General features: G+C 40.2%; 1 protein-coding gene across 4 annotated transcripts; it reads right to left on the bottom strand.

Moving 5' to 3' along the window:
- Positions 1-1,377: 1,377 nt before the first annotated feature.
- LOC118414149 (mitochondrial proton/calcium exchanger protein-like) lies at positions 1,378-16,710 on the bottom strand. 4 transcript variants are annotated; one of them, XR_004830913.1, is made up of 17 exons: positions 16,526-16,710; positions 15,245-15,305; positions 14,534-15,023; positions 13,617-13,760; positions 12,871-13,014; positions 12,366-12,569; positions 11,649-11,900; positions 10,967-11,122; positions 10,097-10,225; positions 9,537-9,677; positions 8,906-8,935; positions 8,167-8,313; positions 7,337-7,428; positions 4,366-4,410; positions 2,462-2,615; positions 1,637-2,152; positions 1,378-1,605 (listed from the first exon to the last, which is right to left on the bottom strand). XR_004830913.1 is itself a non-coding variant. In XM_035817982.1 (16 exons), the coding sequence occupies exons 1-16, from the start codon at positions 16,599-16,601 to the stop codon at positions 1,967-1,969; spliced, it is 2,451 nt and encodes an 816-aa protein (XP_035673875.1). In that variant the 5' UTR covers positions 16,602-16,710; the 3' UTR covers positions 1,378-1,966. The 4 variants fall into 4 exon arrangements, 3 of the variants coding, with proteins under 3 accessions (XP_035673875.1, XP_035673877.1, XP_035673876.1); XM_035817982.1 differs by having other exon boundaries at positions 1,378-2,152; XM_035817984.1 differs by lacking the exon at positions 4,366-4,410 and having other exon boundaries at positions 1,378-2,152.

Genomic DNA, 16,710 nt, shown 5'->3' with positions numbered 1-16,710 from the left:
TTTTTGTCAGGTTTAGGGTCGGACATCACAAATAATTTTTACAATGTGCTGCTTAAATTTGCACAGGGACAGTGTTCATTCACAGATATACAAAATGAATGACATATACACACAATATGATAAATTATCTTTGAAATAAATCTTTCATTTCATCAATAGGAAAATAATATAAAAGATGTATTGCCTTCCAAAGGCTTTCGTATGTTCTTCCAAAATGCAACCGTCTTAACGGAGCAAGTAATATAATAGAAATATCCATAGAAATTTTCAGGCAAGCATGTAAATGCTTCATCCTGCTAAGGTCGCCATTTGGCATCAAATTTGCATTGGCTATGGGTTAGATCGCATGAAAAGGGTTAAACAAAAATGCAAATCAGGGTGTTCCATAAATATGATCTACACGAATTTGAGTGCAAAAAAATCAGGATAATTTGAAATAACATGAAAATATTCTTCTGAGAACAATAACTTTCCTTTGAACAAAATATACACATTCAATAATAATGGCTTTCAGTAAGGTCTTCATTTTACAGTGGAGGGGGGGATTTGCCACTGTTTTAACTTGTAGGAACTCAAGAATCGTTTCTCTTTTTCCAAGACCTTATTCCAACCTTGGATCTGGAGCAATAGACACATTTCTCCTTTCAATATGTCTGTACGAAATTCTCCAATCTCAGAAACTGCAATGTACTTGCTGTATTTGCATAGCTGATATAAACGCCCTTCAGCGTAACACACCAGCTTGCATACCAACAATTATGTCAAATTTCTCACCTCACATAGAATAATTTACAAACATACAAATTCTGAAAATGACAACGATACATACACCACACTTCACAGCAGTCAATATTAAAGGAAGTCCACTTCTCAAGGGCAACCAGTCTTCTAACATAATTATGATATATATATACATTGATTTTGTAAGAGAACATTAGGACATGTGATGGTCCTCTGGTGGTAGCTAGTATTTACAATGCAATTTCAAAACATATGTAGCGTTGTAAGATGTCTAAAGCATTTTTGTCATCAAACTATCCATATACAATTTATACCTTTAAATAAACATCATAGGTCTTTGCAAAAGGTTCTTCTAAATATTGAGAAAAATCTTACTCGTTATATCTTTATATTTCTCTGTGTTATACATGTATTCCTCATAGACATATACTACAGTCAGACTTTGGTAGAGTTTATACGTCATTCTTGTACTCATGACAAATGTGAATAATGTATAGCCACATACATACTCAAGTTATTAGTCAAGCGGTTGACATCTAGAACGCTTTCACATGAAGGATGTTAGTAGAGCAGTACTGGGAATAAGGATAAATATCGTCAATATCCTTGCCTGTTGTTATCCCACTAGTCTTAAAAGCTTTCATCACAATTCAAAACAATATTCTTCTGGAGGGGTCTGTGTATATATATAATCTTTTATCTAAGACAGCTTTGGTACTTGTCCTGAAATGGTTCCACACTCTTGCTTAAGACATATATTCTGACACATGTTTTTCCCATAGTCACCACCAATCTGCACAAAATGTACAATTGACTGTCTTTTTTAAGTATAATTTAGAACTGAGTGACTCTGACAGCTTTTAGCTCCTTTGACACCAGCTTTACCAACTTCAACCTAGAGGTGTCAAGGCTCAAAGTTCATGCCCTTTCAACAGATATTGCTTCCTACGGACACTTTTTGCAGTTAGTACAGGGGACAGGATAGAGGACACCTAGAGTAAGGCAGTAGACATGTATATAGCAGAAAATTTAAGACAGGAAATGAGATAACCTATTGTTGGACTTTTCTGGGACCTTTGACCTAACTTCCTGTTAGTGTCCCAATATTCTCTGGTCTATATCTTTTCAAGATAATCTGTAATGCCTTCAACTTCTGATTAGAAAAGCATGCTTGTCACAGCTACTTCTGAATCGACTTTTCTGTCAGCCAGCGATAGTCTATGTCTTAGTTCTGCTTCTTCTCTTCTTCCCGAGGCTGCTGCTGAGACCACAGTTCCCGCTCCTTCTCCAGCCTGTCCCTCTCCCTGTCCTCCTCCTCCTCCAGATCCTCCTCCACATGGAGCAGCTTCACCACCTCCCTCAGCTGCGACTCCGACAGGTCAATGTCCTCCTCCAGGATCATATGCAACGCCTGCGAGAAAAATCCCAAATCTCTGTGAAAAATTTCAGAACATGCCCACTACCTGTCAGTTAGTTAATATTTTCCAGCTATCCTATGGGACTTTGGACCCAAGCTAAGCCTACAGCAACAACTTTGGACCCAGGCCAAATCAACGGTCCCATCCTGCAAGTCTGCAGTTACACCATTTTCTGCCTCAAATCCAGCCGCTCTGTAATATCTAAATTACGACAAACACACACAAATAGACAAGCAAAAACACACCAAAACAATATACTTCCATCTTCACATACATGTAGGTAACTTAAGCTCCAGTCTCACCTTGTTCACTTCGTTCAAGCGGATCTGTCCGTCATGGTCATCATCCAGGATCTCAGCGATGTGCTCCAGCTTCTTGTCGGCTGCCATGTCTGTGTCCATGTTCTTGATCTTCTTCAAGACTTCCACCAGCTCCTCTAAGGTGACCAGACACTCCCTGGTAGATCACACGTGAAATGGTTACAGCTAATACATTTTTATGTACATGTAGATTTAAGGGTTGTGGGAGGGAGATATGAGTTAGTAGGTGAGATCATGAGTGACACTGAAATACCTACAACAGTTCCTGATGACACTAAACCAAGTAATATTTAATGAACAAGATGCTTGTAGTACTTATGTACAAAATATACTCTATTGCACATTAGTGTACACAGAACCTTATGAATCATATTCTTCCAGTGCTTGATTCCTGCTGCCAGGTAATACTAATAAAATGATATTCTGTTTGACATCATAGTAAACATGCAAAACATTTCTTTGAAAAGCAAACATTATAAAAACTTGCAATTTCATGTAATCACAATGTCTATGTGATGTCTAAAATCTCTTGCATGATGCTATAAAGCTTATTATTTATGGTTGAATGTAATCAGGAACTAGCATTTTAGTATCATTGGCAAAAGCACCTTAATTCAAGCAGATTACAAGAGCTACAAAAACATGGTACTAAAAAACAAAAATTGTGTTAGTAGTGTCAGTATTTGATTAATACAGACTTAAACAGTGCTCACTTCTTGTATGTTACTGGCCTCACATGGGAGCAAACTTTTAAACTAAAGGTAACAAAGCATTGTAGCCATCTAAATTTGTATCTACAACATTCTATCATTATTTAGGACAGTTCTCTACCTGTATCATGTATGGAACAGGAGTAGTAAGGAGAAGAAAACTATTAGATAGGAAAAATTAAATTTGGCCTGGCAGTGAGAGCAAAAGACAATGTTCTGTAACAAAAAAATGGTGAAAGTACAGAGATACACAATCTGATCTTTCAAGAAAAAGTTTGCCCTAAGAAATTTTCTACATCCAGTGGAGATCTTTACACATAAAACCTACGCTCCTTGCTGGTCTGTTTATGTTTTGTATTTTGTTTATTCTAAGTTTGTCTGAACAAATCACAGAATCATTGGGAGTTTTGGCTTGGTAGTGAAGCATGTCCTGAGTTTTCATAAGTGCTACCAGTAACTTTCTAACTTGGCAGTTGCTGTGACTGTATGAGCAAGCTATGGGCTAGTAGGTTAAAAATTTATTTGAACTTCCTTGCTATGAAGAACTATAACATTGTAGACTAGTTGACTTTTCACAGGAAACAAGTAACCTATGAGGCTATGACTGAGGGATGTAAACACTAGTAATATGTATAATAACAGTGCAAGGAACATGACTGTACATAGCCATAGTGCTTGCAAGTGTATGGCAGACTATAAAGCAACAGTCCAAGTGTAGCACACTCCATCATAACTTGGCAATGGTGTAAATAGTTTCATCAGGTTGGTACATGACTGAATAAAGAGACTTTACAACTGTCTCATTTCCACCAATGTTTGAACCAGTCAGAATTTCCCAGAGCAAGGTGACAGAACGGTCAGTGGAAATAAAACAAGGGTTGTGAAAAAGAGCATCTATATTTTTCATTAACTATTCAATAAAGAGACTCTTTTTCACAACCGTTGTTTTATTTCCATCAACGTTTGGACCAGTCAAAAACCAGTGAAAAAAAACAACAACAAAAACTCAATGGTTTGACAATGCTGTACAGTTATAAAATCACCTATCTATGTTAATACGAACAGCTACATGTATGGTGTCAGTGTTATAAGCTACCCAATGTCTACTTTCCTCATGCAGTAGCTGATCTATACAGCTGTAAGCAGTAGAAACAGTGGCCATGCTTGAGGCCATACCTGGTGTGCTTGTGGTTAGCAGTACATGTAGGGCTGGTCCAGCACCTAGACAAGATGGGGTAAACCTTTTAAACAACAACAACGCATTGGACAATGTCAACACAGCTTCTGTCTTGTTATGTCTTCTAGATCTCTAGCTGCTTTCCAATTTTCACTTTTTCTGTTTTTCTTTTTCCATTTTTTAAGACTTTAAAAAAAAATCCTATCCTTTTCCCTTCCTGATCCTTCATCCAAACTGTTCCTAGCACATCCATGAATTACTTTATCAGGTTGGTCAAAAGATTAACACAACAGCTGACGATTCTGTGACAGTCTATCGACTTCTTCGGGGCAATAATGACTAATTCACTTTGCACTGCAGCTAGGTGTCGCTGGTGTCATACAATAGCTGTGTATGACACAATACGTAGCATTTCAGACCACATTTGTTACTGTTAGCAGCAACACATAGGCGCAGTGCAAAGAGATCTTGTCATCAGTATTGTCCTGCCAAAGGTGACAGACAGCTACCGAAACATCGCCTGTTATGTTACTCCCTGGTTGTAAGTGAAGAACTTTCAAATTGCTATTCTGTCCCAAACACACTTGGTTCAGAGCCCACAAAATGCTTGTAGCTTGTAACACTGTAAAGTACAGAATAAAGGGTGGTAGGTTGTGGTGAGAAATGTCCACAGAAATACAAGAAATACAGAAAGTGACAAATAACACACATGTAGTCCAACAGGGCTCGAAATATTTTAGTTTACATAGCTAAATTTTCCATAAGCAACAAATACAACAATGTACCTACACTGGTGACTTTTCAAGCCCTGTCAAACTAATATATAATTTTTACAGTTGAAGATATCATGATACAGCAATGAGTGTGCACAAAACAGTTATTACAAAAATCTAAGAGAACACATATTGAAACAGTGCAAAATCCTTAGTCAATTCAATATATACTAATAAATAAGCTGTCCATTATATTAGCATGAAAGTTCATCTGTGTTGGTAGAATACATTATAGAAATTGCTAAACTTTTTTTCAACACTGAATCAATATAGGAACTTACCCCGAAATTTTCGTCAAACTTCGTCGACCTTGTCACAGAACCACCCTCTCTATCTCCAGCAGTGACGTCCGGAACAAGGGACAAGGTCGATGGGATTTGACCGAAAATTTAGGGTAAGTTCCTATATCGATCCAATGTTGGAAAGAAAGTTTAGCAATTTCTATAAAGCTGTCCATTAGTTAGTTGTTTCAGCTACCTGCTTATTACTAATTTCAGATCAACAAAATGGGTAGTATACTACTACCACAATACTCCACTGGGCTCAAATGCTGAAAAACTCCTGTAGGCACACATCACACCAGTTTTGTAAGTTTGAATTTAACAAGTAAAAGCTACATAAGACCAGACTGCAGGGTTTACCAAGGACGTATCCGTCTGATTGTTCTATACGAAGGAGTGCCGTGCCAGGGTGTAGACAAAAGAACACAGTGGGACTTGGCAGGGCGAAACAATCGGAGCAGCAGGGTCTTAATGATGAGCTCAGTCCTTATCTAATAAAACGACCTTGGTTTCTATCTCACTTTATTTTCAGGAATTTCAGGAAAAGATCTAAGAAAGAAGAAAGGGGAAAAAAGACAGGAGGAGAAGACAGTAGACTGGTTTGGTGATGATCTGATGGGAGAATGAGTGGATACAAATAAGTGACTAGTATGCGTATGAAGTCTCCAAACTAAACATAGTACATGACAATTACAGCACTATTAAGTACAAAAATGTGCAGCTATGGTAATCTTTGTCTTCTCTGTCAGATTATGTATTTCTATCATTAACTACTTGTCAGATCTGTATTGGCATTCTTTAACCTGTACTCGGAAAATGTCAAACATGTCAGTCAGTCTATCATCATCATCGGTCACTGCATTCTGCATCTGTAGTCTTTGGAAAGTCCTATAGCTGCATTCAGTCAGTCTATCCTATTTGCTTATGGTTTGAGATGGCTACATATTAGTACATGAGGATGACCTATAGTCAAATGGCATAGAACACAACATGTACAACATAACCATTGGATTTGACATACATGCATATGTATGAAGTGAGGGTGCACTTTGAGATGACTTTGACAATGAAATGACAAGTGTGTTTAAATAAAATAAGGTAAAGTAGGTGGAGGGGGGCTGATCACCAGCAGTACATTTAGTTTATTCATAAATCTAACAACAACAACAACACAAGAAACGTGTGTTAGCTAAGGGTTAGTTATAGGTGCTCTGAGACAAGAACAATGATGTGTCAGGGAAAGCCTTCACCATCAGCAATATCTACAGTAGGTCAAACTGCGTAAAGGGAGATAAACCACAACAGTGACAGGGACAGCATGCACATACAGCATGTACCGCAAAATGTACACTCTCTAAACCATTCTATAGATGCATGCTATGGAAGAGAATACTGCCAGATTGGCCAAACTGACTTGATTTTATGGACGAACGTCTATGCAAACATCAAATCTTAAGCATTATGTCATTGGTAAACATTAACATTTTAATCTTTATAATGCACAATAGCTGTGAAGATATCATTTTTCCGGTATTTTTTCTTTGGAGGTGTAGAAATAACACAAGAAGTTTGGAAAATTGATTTCCACTTCATTATATCTCTATTGTTCCTTCATAAATTGTCATTTCTTTTTCTTTAGAATTTGGAAGGGAACAACTTCTGAAGGAATGAATGGATTTTTATTATTTCTGACATGTATGTACCTTAGGATATGGTGGGTATAACTAGGTACTTGATTTAGTAAATTAGGACTTAATTTGAATGACTTATCAGGAAATTTCATATATTCACTATATTCCATGATGGGACTTCACACGTGAGACATGTCATCAGTTTCACATTGCTTGCTGTAACACATACCGTAATTAACATACTTTACAAGGTTTAGTCAAACATTGCAGTGTAGTTAGACTTACTTCTCTGTCTCTATCCTGTCCAGAATGGGTGTGTTCTCTGGTACATCCATCAGCTGTACCTTCTCTTTATCCAGCTCCAACTGGACCTCCACCTGGGAGAACACAGTAACATGTCATGTACATGCCAGGGTAGAAATTGTCATCTGCCGATAGTCCCAAGTAGCAAACCCTCCCTGTAAAAATATACCCTGCTAACAGCAAGGAAACTTGCTGTCAGGTGTGGCACTAGACACTACAGGTGTCCAAATGAATGAACGTAGATATCAACCTAAACCACATTAACTTAAAATTCAGGATTAGCGATTTCAGTATGTGTATTTATAAATGGGATGCCATTGTAACACATTCTTAGCATCCGGATCATCATGTCTATTGACCAAGCCTCCAATCAAAACCTCAGCTGGTATGTCAATCCAAACTGCCGTTTAAAACCTGATGTATAATATCACCCGGCACAACTCATAAAAACACCTAATACTGAAGACAGGGAGGAAAGAAAGAGTAAAACTAAAAAGGCAACATTTTCAAGAAAATGCAAAATGTTTCCCTCCCAGTAATTTGTCTTTCACTAAAACAATACAGATTTTGCTATGGCAAACCTGTAATTGTTAATATTTGCTGGAACAGCTAATATTTTACTCCTATTTGCTGGAATAGCAAATAGTTAGCTTGTATTTGTTGGAACAGCCAAAATGCTGATGTCGTTGGCAGTTCTAAGCTCTGATTGGTACATGACTGAAGAAGATGAAAGAAGAAGAACATATCACCAAAAACAATATGTAACACCTTTGGGGGAAACATAACAATCATTGCTAAGAACCCCATCCTACCTGCTCCTTCCTGTTCTCCAGTTCCATGATGGTGTTCTCGATGCGGTTGAACATCCGCGTCACGACGCCCTTCAGCCGGCGGGTGGACTTGGGGATGCTGATTGGCTCTCCCGTCTTGGACGCCACTTTACGCAGGTTCTTCTCGTCCTGTTGAAGAAAGAAACATCACTCACTACAGTTTACTCATTTGGTAGGTCTATCCCATTTCTGTAGAGATTTTAGCTGAACCTAGCTCAAGTATCTTTCACTCATACAATGTACTTAAACCTTCCTTTGTTGATGTTACTAAATATACAAAGAATTTTTAAAAAATTTCAATTTTAATACTTTTACAGTGGATGATTTTCATGGTGACACAACAAATATGCATCTACAATGTATTACTATAGTGTTCAACAGCAAATTCAAAATACAGTGAAAACCCCTTTTTCTCCCTAGCTTCTACCGCAAAGTGGAAACAAACCATCACTGAAATAAATGAATTAACAATATTCCATTGACATAGATATTTGACATCTTTTGGAATATTTGTCTTAATGATATTTGTGGCAGGAAATTTGGGTTGATTTAAGATATGAATAACTGTAGCTGCATGCAGAGGTCACCTACAAATTCAAGCACCAGTTTATATTTGGTAGACATAACATTATGCAACAAAAGCATGCGTGACAAAAAGAAGGAGCGAGTGTTGGACAGAAATGACAGGGAAGTAAGCTTGGCTTCCTCCAAAGAACAATACCTGGAAACCTGTGCCCACCACCACCCACTGCTGCTTTGTGAATTCAAACATGTAAGGAATGGCAAGGTAGAAATCAGTACAGCAAGCTTTGAACAGATGGGAATTAACATGTAAGCGTTAGCAAGTACAGCAACAAGGGAAACATATGGGGTGAGTGGACATTTTGTTAAAAAGCCAGACACTTCTGGGAAAGGATTTCTTTCTGAGATGAAACTAGCTATATTTTCTATAGAGTACTTACATTCACAGGAAAAGCATATGCTCTTTCCACCTTTCCGGTATTGTTTTTTGCGTGTCTGTCTGTTTGTCTGTGTTTCCCCAGTTACTTTCATATGATACACGAGAGTGAAAGGAAGTGAAGGGAACAGGCTAGAGTTGCTGGATTGACAGAAAGTAAAGTTCAGAGCTGATAGAAATAGTCATTCATCAACCTTCTCTGACAGATGGCAGACATTCCAGGTCATGGGGTCAATGGAAGAGTCTACTAATTTATGGGTAGGTATTTTTTTTGTACTGTTAGTGTGTTTTTGCAGTTATAAACTTTTCATATGCTAGTTGACAGATGTGTTCAGAGAATGTGGTATATGTGTGTCATGAGAGGATCATTGTCTAATTACTACAGATGACACACCTGTCTGAATTCCTCATACTCTTCCTTCAGGTCGTTGAACTCATCTCTCTCCACAGTCAAGGTCGTGTCCTTCTCAGCTGCCAGCTTCTTCAGGGCAGCCGAGATCTCCTCGAGATCTGTGTCCAGGACTTTCTCTTCCTTCTGTAATGAAAAAGAGAAATGCGATCAGCATATTTTGATATTTCATAAGGACACTTTGCGTAGAGTGGATTTGAGGCAGCATTTTAAAGCTGAACATGTTAAGGTGGTCCTGTGACAATGTGTTCTTGTGGCTACGGTTATTGACTTCATTGTTGTGCCCTTGGGAAAGGCACTCTACACCTTATTTTCTCACTCCACAGTTAAAATGAGTACCCAACGTAGATTACAGATGTACTCTCGAATGGGACAAAAAGCAAGAGGTCCGTGTTTGTGGAGAGTAACACCTTGAGCACTTTTAACTTGAAGGAACAACCATTTATCAAAAAGGGGGTGAGTGGATCAAACCTTACAGTTCGGTCAGTAACAAGCTTGTAAACTTGCTTGTTAATGTCTTAAGGTTGTTTACAAACAAACATTACCTTCTCTGATTTGATTTCGGGAGCCTTGTCCACCATGGTCTCAGCTGCAGTTTGCTCTTCAGTCTGGACAGGGGGCGCTGTGTCCACCAGCTGTTCCTTCTCAGCAGCCTTCTGGGCATCGGCCTCTGCCTGTACAACATATGGAAAAATACAATAGTATAAACAACTCTACTAAAGAATAAACCAGACCAGTTCATCAAGAAAAAAATGGTTTTGGACCAGTACACATAACCACCACTAGGTGAAGTCCTTACCTTTTTCTTCTCCTGCTCCTTTCTCTCCATCTCCTCAGCCTTACCTTTTTCCTCTCCTGCTCCTCTCTCTCCATCTCCTCAGCCTTACCTTTTTCCTCTCCTGCTCCTCTCTCTCCATCTCCTCAGCCTTACCTTTTTCCTCTCCTGCTCCTCTCTCTCCATCTCCTCAGCTCTACCTTTCTCCTCTCCTGCTCCTCTCTCTCCATCTCCTCAGCCTTACCTTTTTCCTCTCCTGCTCCTCTCTCTCCATCTCCTCAGCCTTACTTTTTTCCTCTCCTGCTCCTCTCTCTCCATCTCCTCAGCTCTACCTTTCTCCTCTCCTGCTCCTCTCTCTCCATCTCCTCAGCCTTACCTTTTTCCTCTCCTGCTCCTCTCTCTCCATCTCCTCAGCCTTACCTTTTTCCTCTCCTGCTCCTCTCTCTCCATCTCCTCAGCTCTACCTTTCTCCTCTCCTGCTCCTCTCTCTCCATCTCCTCAGCCTTACCTTTTTCCTCTCCTGCTCCTCTCTCTCCATCTCCTCAGCCTTACTTTTTTCCTCTCCTGCTCCTCTCTCTCCATCTCCTCAGCTCTACCTTTCTCCTCTCCTGCTCCTCTCTCTCCATCTCCTCAGCCTTACCTTTTTCCTCTCCTGCTCCTCTCTCTCCATCTCCTCAGCCTTCCTCTCCTCCAGCTCCTTTTGAATGGCCTCCTCCTCAGCACGGATCACATCCAGCTTTGTCTTGTTGTCCACCGCGCCCTCCGCTTCCGCGATCTTCAACCGAGCTGTTTTTTCCTGGAGAAAGTAGAAATATTCTTTTTAGTCCTATTGTAGGAAAGATTCAAGGCAAACGCTCACTTAAGATTTAAGAAAAGTACTGAAATATCAATTTTGACCATTTGATTTCAATCAAGCATATCTCATTCCACATATTCAACATCAGTAAAAGATAAACAAGAACCTAAGACAACATAAATGGTAATAAACAAGAATTCCAATTGTATATAATAATTCCAACGATATATAATGATTTAATAAGGACTGTTTCCAGGACCCGCCCCTCCTTCTAACGATAGAAATGTGCTTCTCCATTGGCATGAAAAATCTGAATTTCCTGACATAACATTGAAAAACTGCACTTTTGTAAGTTTAAAATGACAGATTTAACGAGGACAATTATCAACATAGGCTCCCAAACAATGAATGAGTGGGACAGACCAAAATTTAACACTAGAAACAGCCCTGAACATAATTCAATTGATGGGAAAAGTATTTGGAGTTAAGTTTCTGAAGTTTTCGTGATGAAGAAACCGTGACTTACAATGGACTCTGGCAGGACGGACAGCGTGGCCTGCAGCTGGTCTGTAGCTGGCAGGTTATCGGGGAGGTACAGCACACGGGACAGCAGCAGGAGGGACGTGGGTAGCTCCTCGTTCAGGTGCAGGTCCAGCCACTGGGACAGCTGGAACCTCAGCCGGTCCTCAGACATCCCCAGGGCTCGCATCCCCCGCGCACGGCACGCCACCTGCAGCTCATTGGCTGTCAGGGTGTTGATGCCATCTCTCTGGATCATCTGAAGAAATAGATGAAATTTCACCAAAATCATTAAAATTCTCAAACATTCTCTTACTACATATACCTTCTCAACATTTTTATTCATGTTTTTTTTCTGAAATACTTCCAAATGTGACATGCATATACCCTCCAAATGTAGCATGCGTAGTCCAGGGGACCCTGCTACTGGACCAAGAAATTTGAATATTTGTTCAACTGAACAATACTAGAAAGTGCAGTCATTTGGTTTGCTGTTCACTGTGATTGTCCAAAAGAGTTAGGGGAATATCCACCCAGTTGTAAAAATGGATGCCAGACTTTGGCTGGGGAGGTTAAAGGAGGTGAAAGGGCTCTGCCTTCCAATTCCGTTCCATAGACACAGTATATAACAGCTCATTGCACCTACAGCCCCCAAAAGGTTACAGAGTTCCCTTACCCTCTTTTTTATCATTTTCACTTGCTAGACTTGAATGTTTTGACCAACCTTGTCATCTGCCTTTATCGTCCTGAGCCTCATCCTGAGCTGGAAGCGCAGGAAGTTGTTGGTTCCTATTGGCTGGAGCTGTAGGAGCTTACACAGTGCCACCAGGGATGGGTGCTCCATGTTGTCTAGTGTCATCTCATCCTCAAACAGCTTGGAGTACTTCAGGATCTCCTCAGTAGGGGCAGGCTCACCACTCTGACGCAGCTGTAGAAAACAAATAAAATCAGATTAGCAAGGGTTTGCATGGGGTGATCCTGGCAAAGCTTAACAGCTTAACGGAAATGCTTAGTAGTAATGGCAAATTCAGGAGGGATTGCTCGAAGAAAGTAGACGCATGATACGGTATGAACTTATTCTGTCTATTGCTTTGAGCATATCAGGCATAAAGACTTTGACAGTTCAGGAACTGATAAAGTTTCATTGCTAATTTTCTGTAATCGTCAAAAGACTAGTGCAAATTCTATAAGCCTCCCCCTCGACAAAAAAATAATGGACCAGTCCTGACCCTGTCCATGAACTGTATGAAGTCCTCCACAGACTTCCTGCCCGAGCTCCGCCTCCGCGTCTCTACGGGTAACTCTTCCATCGTCTTCAGCAGAAAGCGCGCTGTGTCCAGGCGAGTACGCAGCTGCTGGCGCAACCTTTCATCCTGCAGCAACAATTTCATACAAACACTTGGTAAACAACAAACAGGAACCCATGGGCCATGACCGTACCCACCTCTGTCAAAATGTAAAAATGCAAAATAATTAAAAACATAAGAAAGCAAGAATTTGGGCCACACTCTCATAGGTTGAAATGCTAATTGCCATTCGGACATGGGTTGTTCTGTTATCTATGATGGACTATCAGAATCGGTCTATAGAAATACGTCCGCTTAATCATAGTACATACATCTAAGGTATTATAAATCTTAATCCTTAAACTGCCAGAGTTTCAGCCTTATAAAATGCTATCAGTGCCAGGGTTGGCCGCTGACCTCCCAAAAGAAACCCCCGAACAACGCCGAAGTCCCTAACTTCCGGGGTTCACGAGCTACACGTGCAAATACGCTATCCCAGATATATCCGGGTGCGGCACACAGGGCATGTATATGTGTGCCGGATATATCCGGGTTTGGCAGTTTAAGGATTAAAAACAGGAGATAAACAGGAGATATGTAGAACACTAATGCCATCAACGGTGGGAGCATTTTGATAATGGGTTCAATTTGCATAAAAGATAGAAAATTAGAAACGGTAGACAAGGTACCTTCGTCTTTTTGTCTTCAAAAGTGGACGGCATGAGGCCTGGGAAGAGCTTGACATAGAAGGGTAGGAGGAACTCCGCCATGGGAATGATCAGGAACAGGGAGAATGGTACGATCCGCCCCAGGTCTGCCACTGTGCGAGTGAACTGCAATACAAATGCGCATGTAAATGAGGTTCTCATTTGCATAATAAATGTTTGATGATGCTCACCTGTAATAATGCCACATGGAAGATATTCCCGTCATTTACCACAAAAGGATTATTTATAGTATTTTATCATTGATTATGCGAATTAGGTCTTCATCTGCATAATATTTATACATCAATGATCTTCTCTTCCTCAGTTCCAAATATCATATGTCACAATAGTCCTTTCATGGAACTGAGAGGGTTTAAACAAATTACTCATTAATTATGAAAAATAGCTTCTGATTTGCATAATTAAAGTGTAACCGTATGAAGCATCACTAAAACTATCTACATACCAAAAATCATGATGATCTGTCAGCTCCTTCATGAGTTATTCCCTTTAAAGTTTAAAATCTAACCGGCCCCTGCAGTTCAAAAACAAGCCGCTGGGGCCAAAACCTACACAACTTACTCTCAGCCCCAAAAGCCATACACCAAAAACCTCAAAAATCACTACTAGTACCACAGCATGTCCAAAACTCAAGATATCAAAATAGAATGTTCTGCTGCAATACCGTAACAAGCTGCTAACAAGCCACTTGGGGGCCCAAAATCTCATCCTTTCAGGTTCCAGGTCTCATCAAGACCTACCCACATACTGAATATGGATAAGATCCATCCTGGCGTTCTCGAGTTATGCTGGTCGTCCACACACACACATATATACACACGACCAAAAATATAAGGCAGAGGTAACAAATATTTCACAGTTCACAATTCCTCACTAACCTGTCTGTACTCCCTGCGTGTCAGGGAAATTCCTTTCCACATCTTGAAGAAGAGTCTCGCGGCCACCTTGAAGTCCAGAAACAGCAGACGGAAACCGTGATAATAGTGCTTCACCTCCTCCACGAACCGCACCCATAGCGACTTCCGCGGAACGACCAATTCCTTCCCGGGAGAAGTGACAAACGGTGGCTCCGGCTCGGCAGCCTTCTGTTTCCCCTTTTCTTTCAAAGCTTTGACCGACTGTTCTACTTTAGACTCTGCTTTTCCGCCTTGCTGTGGGACGTCACCATGAAAGTGTCTTATCCACACGGACTTGGGAACAGTTCCGAAGGGAGAAAAGTTTACGAGGACAAGAGTTGGAGTCGTGTGTGAGTACGCACCGATACTGTGTCCGCCTTTCCTGTGGTCGGGTAAGCCGTGAAAGCTGCTGCTGATTGGTCGAGGTACAGACCAAGGAGCCAATGGGGTCAGGTCTGACCGTAGATGATACCTGCCGGCAAAACGGTAAAAGTTGAGAGTACTGGCACAACGGATCTTTCGTTGCAAACGCAACAAAATTAAAAGTATATTTTACGAAACCCTTTTCAGAAGAAACTGAACACCTGTCTGTTAAGTTCCCATTTATCTAGGTCTGACTATAGCTAAAAAGAGAATGACTTTTAAGATGAAATAAAAAACACTGTTTCAGATCAGCACAAAGAAAACATTTACCTTATTTTCCTAGATCCTCTTGATGTTGCTTGTCCAAGATGAAGAGACTTGCTACCTATACCTAGATGGTAAAAAAGAAATGAAAAAAAACAACATTTAGGAATTCATAGCTATTATCAATGATTGTGTATCCTCCACTGATCCTGTCAATGCATTTTCCAACTGAGAACACAGCATCACAGTGCCATCCATCAATATTTGATTAAATTTTATTTGGATTGCCATAATACAATATTTACAAGTGGAGAACAATGCACCACACATAAAATATCACTCTCGCACGTTACAAAAAATATCCCATTGCATAGCGCAACGGTGGGGTGTCTGGCTCAAAGCCCAAAGCTCCTGGGTACTGTCCCCTGACATATGTAGCGCCCTTAGGAAAATAGCTGACAAAAAAAACAAGTAGGGTCACATCGACCTTGCTTCAATTATTAATATAGGTATTAGGTATGTTCACTGTTCCGATTTAGCATGTGTTGCGACCAAGGAGGTTAAAAATCAGATTTTTTACCTCCTTGGTTGCGACAGAAATTTATGGGTAATATGTCAAAAGTGAAGGCCCCTGAGACATAAACAAATCACATCGTTATGCAAATGGCGACAAGGGCCGAAATGAGTACTGTTTGGCGACCTTCACCTTTGACACATTACTTACAATTTACTGTCACTGCACATGCCCACTCAGTACCGTGAAGGTGCTTACATGAGATTTTGTTTCATCATATTTCATAATTCATTCCAAAGTTGACCGGATGAGGTAAGCAACCTTCACATTAAAAGTATGTGTCACATTTTCTGGGTCAATTACGTAGTTCCAAGCTCATGATTAATAAAAAGAAAACATTCAATACCTCTACTTTTTTATGTCAATTTCTGCATCGTAATTGTTTAATGAAATTTTGTGGAAAATTCCGCTCAAAAAAAGGCTTTTGGAACGCCCCTCCGGCGTTTGGACATGTTGGCATCTCCCGTGGTGACGAAAACCGAGTCATGTGAGCCCGGTCGCGATTTAATGCCTCATAAAGTAAACCATTCGACATACAACTTTTTTTTAGAATCATACGAGAGTTATATTCTTCCAAATAGATATAGATATCACACAATATTATACGCGATATTTCTGTGGTTGCTATACCAGCAAGGTGTCTTTTATTTGGGTCGGCAAGTCGAAAATCATGGGAAGGGGGGTGAGACCAGCGCATGGTGACAAGGCAAGGGGTAAAAACGTTCAAAATGTCAACAAATTATCCTTAATAAGGAGAATATATAGGAGCCTACCTCTTCCACAACATGCGTGAGTTGTGACCGGAAGCGCTCTCAGTCTAACACCGCTGCTACAAAGCAAATTTGACATTTTTCGCGATGGTTCCGTTGACTAGTGTATGGAGTAATACATAATCATTGGCTTTTTTCTGGATGCCGGGTAGGTCAAGACAGGTCAAGAACTTACTGAGCAAGCGTGA

The sequence above is a fragment of the Branchiostoma floridae genome, chromosome 4 (assembly GCF_000003815.2).
Source record: "Branchiostoma floridae strain S238N-H82 chromosome 4, Bfl_VNyyK, whole genome shotgun sequence".
NCBI lineage: Eukaryota > Metazoa > Chordata > Leptocardii > Amphioxiformes > Branchiostomatidae > Branchiostoma > Branchiostoma floridae.
Note: the sequence above shows the minus strand (reverse complement) of the source record. Positions and strands in the feature narration are given on the sequence as shown.

Excerpts from the sequence above, each read along its gene's own strand:
- LOC118414149 (XM_035817982.1), bottom strand. The coding sequence starts at position 16,601 with ATGTCAAATTTGCTTTGTAGCAGCGGTGTTAGACTGAGAGCGCTTCCG. Across the intron at positions 12,570-12,870 it reads TCATACAGTTCATGGACAGG|CTGCGTCAGAGTGGTGAGCC; the intron begins GTCAGGACTGGT and ends TGTTTTCTACAG. Across the intron at positions 7,429-8,166 it reads TGGAGAACAGGAAGGAGCAG|GTGGAGGTCCAGTTGGAGCT; the intron begins GTAGGATGGGGT and ends GTGTTCTCCCAG.